Source organism: Antechinus flavipes, chromosome 5 (genome assembly GCF_016432865.1).
Source record: "Antechinus flavipes isolate AdamAnt ecotype Samford, QLD, Australia chromosome 5, AdamAnt_v2, whole genome shotgun sequence".
Lineage (NCBI taxonomy): Eukaryota > Metazoa > Chordata > Mammalia > Dasyuromorphia > Dasyuridae > Antechinus > Antechinus flavipes.
This window is the reverse complement of record NC_067402.1, coordinates 101,114,000-101,117,132: the sequence shown is the minus strand read 5'-3', so window position 1 is coordinate 101,117,132 and position 3,133 is coordinate 101,114,000. Positions and strand designations below refer to the sequence as shown.

Genomic DNA, 3,133 nt, shown 5'->3' with positions numbered 1-3,133 from the left:
CTATGACCAAACAGATTTCCATTTAGAAATAGGGTTTGGGTGGTATGGGCTGGGAGCAGCTCATCTACTAAAACTAAGTGTTGTATTCTTTACCCATTATGGCTAAATAATCTTGCTTTTGTTAAATATTGAGTGGCCCAATGGTGTCTCATTCTAATATTGGAAGGAAATGACTAGGAGATTGTCCTGTACAAGAACTAGCCTATGATCCTTGCTCAAAGTTAAATGGTAAGTCCAAGTGCAGGAGCCACTTACCAGGTATTTAAAAATCTAGTCCAGAACCTTTTCCACTAGACTACACATCCTTTAAAAAGCTCTGAACCCAACGCAAAATGTTTTTGAGAACTCTTTTCAACTTGCTATTGCCAAGAATCAAAATGACTGAGTGTATTGAGGGGGTGGCAGCCATTATCCCCACACATATCATCACCCCAATCTTGCTGGAAAAAACTAAGGTGAGAGGAACTGCTGCTAGTGCAGCTACAAATCCTATTACATAGAGGAAAAGGAAGGAAATCAAAGACCTGAGAGCAATGATGTGGGCCTCCAGGCTGGGGTCTCCAGAGCCAGTAGCTTGGGCTGACATTGTTTTCAAATGTCTTCCCAGGGAGATGATAAGCAAAGTAGAAGATGCAAGGAAGATCAGGAAGGGAAGAATGTTTCCCAAATTGCAAAGAAGGTAAAAATAGGAAAAATTGAATCTTTCCTCTAGGCTTTTTTCTGTGATGTTGCTGGAGAATGAAACTGCAGAGTTGGAGTAGAAAAAGCTGAAATGTTTCCACATACAAGGGATGACGCTGATCCAAGGAACAATCAGGGAACCCAGCAGCAGCTGTGGGAAAGCCATGAGGAGCCAGCCTTTAAGCCATAGTAGGAAGGCATGAGAGACTCGGGCAATTTTTGCACAGTAGAGAATGCTAAGCCAGGTGGCAAGCCAGAAGCTGGTCTGGTTGGCAAGCATCCAAAATAAGATGACAGTTTTGTACTTGGAGTTCAGTGGGTCTTTCATCACTTGGTAATGGGTGAGGTGAATGGATTCCAGAAATAGCAAAGCCTGCAGGAAGATGCGAGAGGTGCCCGTACTTAGCAGCACAAGGTCACTCTTGGACAGTGGGTATCTCCTCACCAGGTCCCAGACATTCACCAGCACAATGAAGCCATTGCTCAGGATTCCTGCCGCCAACTCCAGGATGGAGAAGAAGAAATACATCCACTTGATTTCATAGGACACTGTGATGGGCAGGGCCAGAGGAGCCATGCTGTTTCTTCTCTAGTTGGATAACCTCAGGCAGAAGGAATATTACAGCTTCTCCCAGAGCAGCACAAAACAAAGTCTGAGAGTGGAACTCTCAAAGTCTAACTTGGGAACTACTTCTTACAGCTTGAACTTTTCTTTCCCCCGACCTGGAAATGGAGGGAGCAAGGTGGCCCAGTGAACAGGGAGCTGAGCTTGGAGTCAGGAAAACCTGAGTTCAAATCCTGCCTCAGATACGTAGTACCTATGTGAATCTGGGCAAGTCATTTAACATCTATATTCCTCAGTTCCTTCATCCATAAAATGAGAAGTTTAGTAATCTCCAAGATCCCTCTCAGTTCTAAAGCCAAGATCCCCTAAGGAGGAAGAAGAACACAACTCTTGAATTTTTTTAAGGGTATAAAATGTTTGCTTGGGTTTAATCTTTCCTCTTTTCACATAGACCAGATTCTGGATGCTCAGGTCATCAGATACCACTTCAAAGGTGATGTTAGAACTTTTATCAAATCAAAGTGCTGCACAGAACAGTTTCTCCAGGAAATCTGGGCATGGGAATGCAAACGGGAGAATGTCTTTACTTCCTGAGGCCAACTGTCAACGTAGACAAGTACATGTGCAAAAAAGGCTGGAATTTGCTTGTAGATTCTCATGGGAGATGGCAGGATGCAAAACAAGGGCTCTGGGGAACCTGATATGAAACTGTATCTCTCTTCATTTGCATGATTTTCATTAAGTCCAGGACTTTCTTCTTTGTTGGATGAGAATCAGGCTGTAATTTAGATCAGAATTTTCTTTCTCTGGGTCTCCTTTAGAGAATTGTAGTTTTAACTACTACCATCTGAGGACTTTGAGGCTCCCTCATGTGGCTATAGGATGCCACTATTTAATCTACCTCTCAAGGCTCTTGCAAAAGAATGTTTTGTTAATGCAATAAAAGTTTTGTTAATGCAATAAAGGTGGTAATAGTAATAGGGCTGTAACCAAATCAGATACAAAGTCACTCCCAGGACAATGTTCTTCAGTGGATTTTAAGTGGGATATCTCACTTTTGGTTGTAGCTAAAAGGATTGAAATCAGATGACTTGGATCAAATTTAACCTCTGCTACTCACTTTAGGCATTTGATGATCTGGATTAAAATCTGATCTTTGCTACTTATTTTGGGCAAATTATTTACCCTCTCTAAATCTCAGTTTCCTCATCTGTAAAGTGAGGAAGTTAGATTAGATAACATCTGGGGGCTCTCATAATTCTAAATCTGTGACCCTAAATGTGAAGATTTATATTAAAATTACACAGACAAGCAAGTATGGCATTTAACTTTATGTGTCCAATTTAATATACCAATTTATACAATCAATTCTTAAGAAATATTTAAATTCTAGAGAAAGTTCAGTATCTTGGCATATGGTAGTTTTTTTGCCTAGCTCTTTGACAAGTTGATATTCTTTCTCTTTTGATCTTATCTGAGATTACTCCCTGGTTGTCCAAAGAAGTCAATCTTATAGTTCCAATCTTTTTCTTAATAAATTGTTTTTTTTCTCTCTAATTGCATACTTTGCTTCTTTCCAGACTTGAATGAGCTTTCTTTTTCTATATAATGCATTTCAACAAATATTTATTGAATGCTTATTATAGATAAAATTGAAGAGTTTTTTCCTCTTCACTAAAAGAAGTCATCAACAAAGTACGAAGATATTATCTTATTTATTCAAGGCACAGCTGTACTTATTACCTGTTATCATCACAAGAGTAGATCCAAGGCAAAATGTAACTTCACAAAAGCTCTTGTGTACCATTCTGATTAAATATGGCAGCATACTCTGCTTTCCCATTGATTTTCAATACTATCCTTGAAGACTTTGGAGTTCCTTCTTAA

The 3,133-nt window shown here is 39.7% G+C and overlaps 1 protein-coding gene across 1 annotated transcript; it reads right to left on the bottom strand.

Annotated features, from left to right (window-relative positions):
- Positions 1–289: 289 nt before the first annotated feature.
- On the bottom strand, positions 290–1,258 carry TAS2R38 (taste 2 receptor member 38). Its single transcript, XM_051963157.1, has one exon. It carries the CDS (start codon positions 1,256–1,258, stop codon positions 296–298), a length of 963 nt encoding a protein of 320 aa, XP_051819117.1. The 3' UTR covers positions 290–295.
- Positions 1,259–3,133: the final 1,875 nt, after the last annotated feature.

What these genes read in the sequence shown, in the direction of transcription:
- TAS2R38 (XM_051963157.1), bottom strand. Translation starts at nt 1,258, where the DNA reads ATGGCTCCTCTGGCCCTGCCCATCACAGTGTCCTATGAAATCAAGTGG.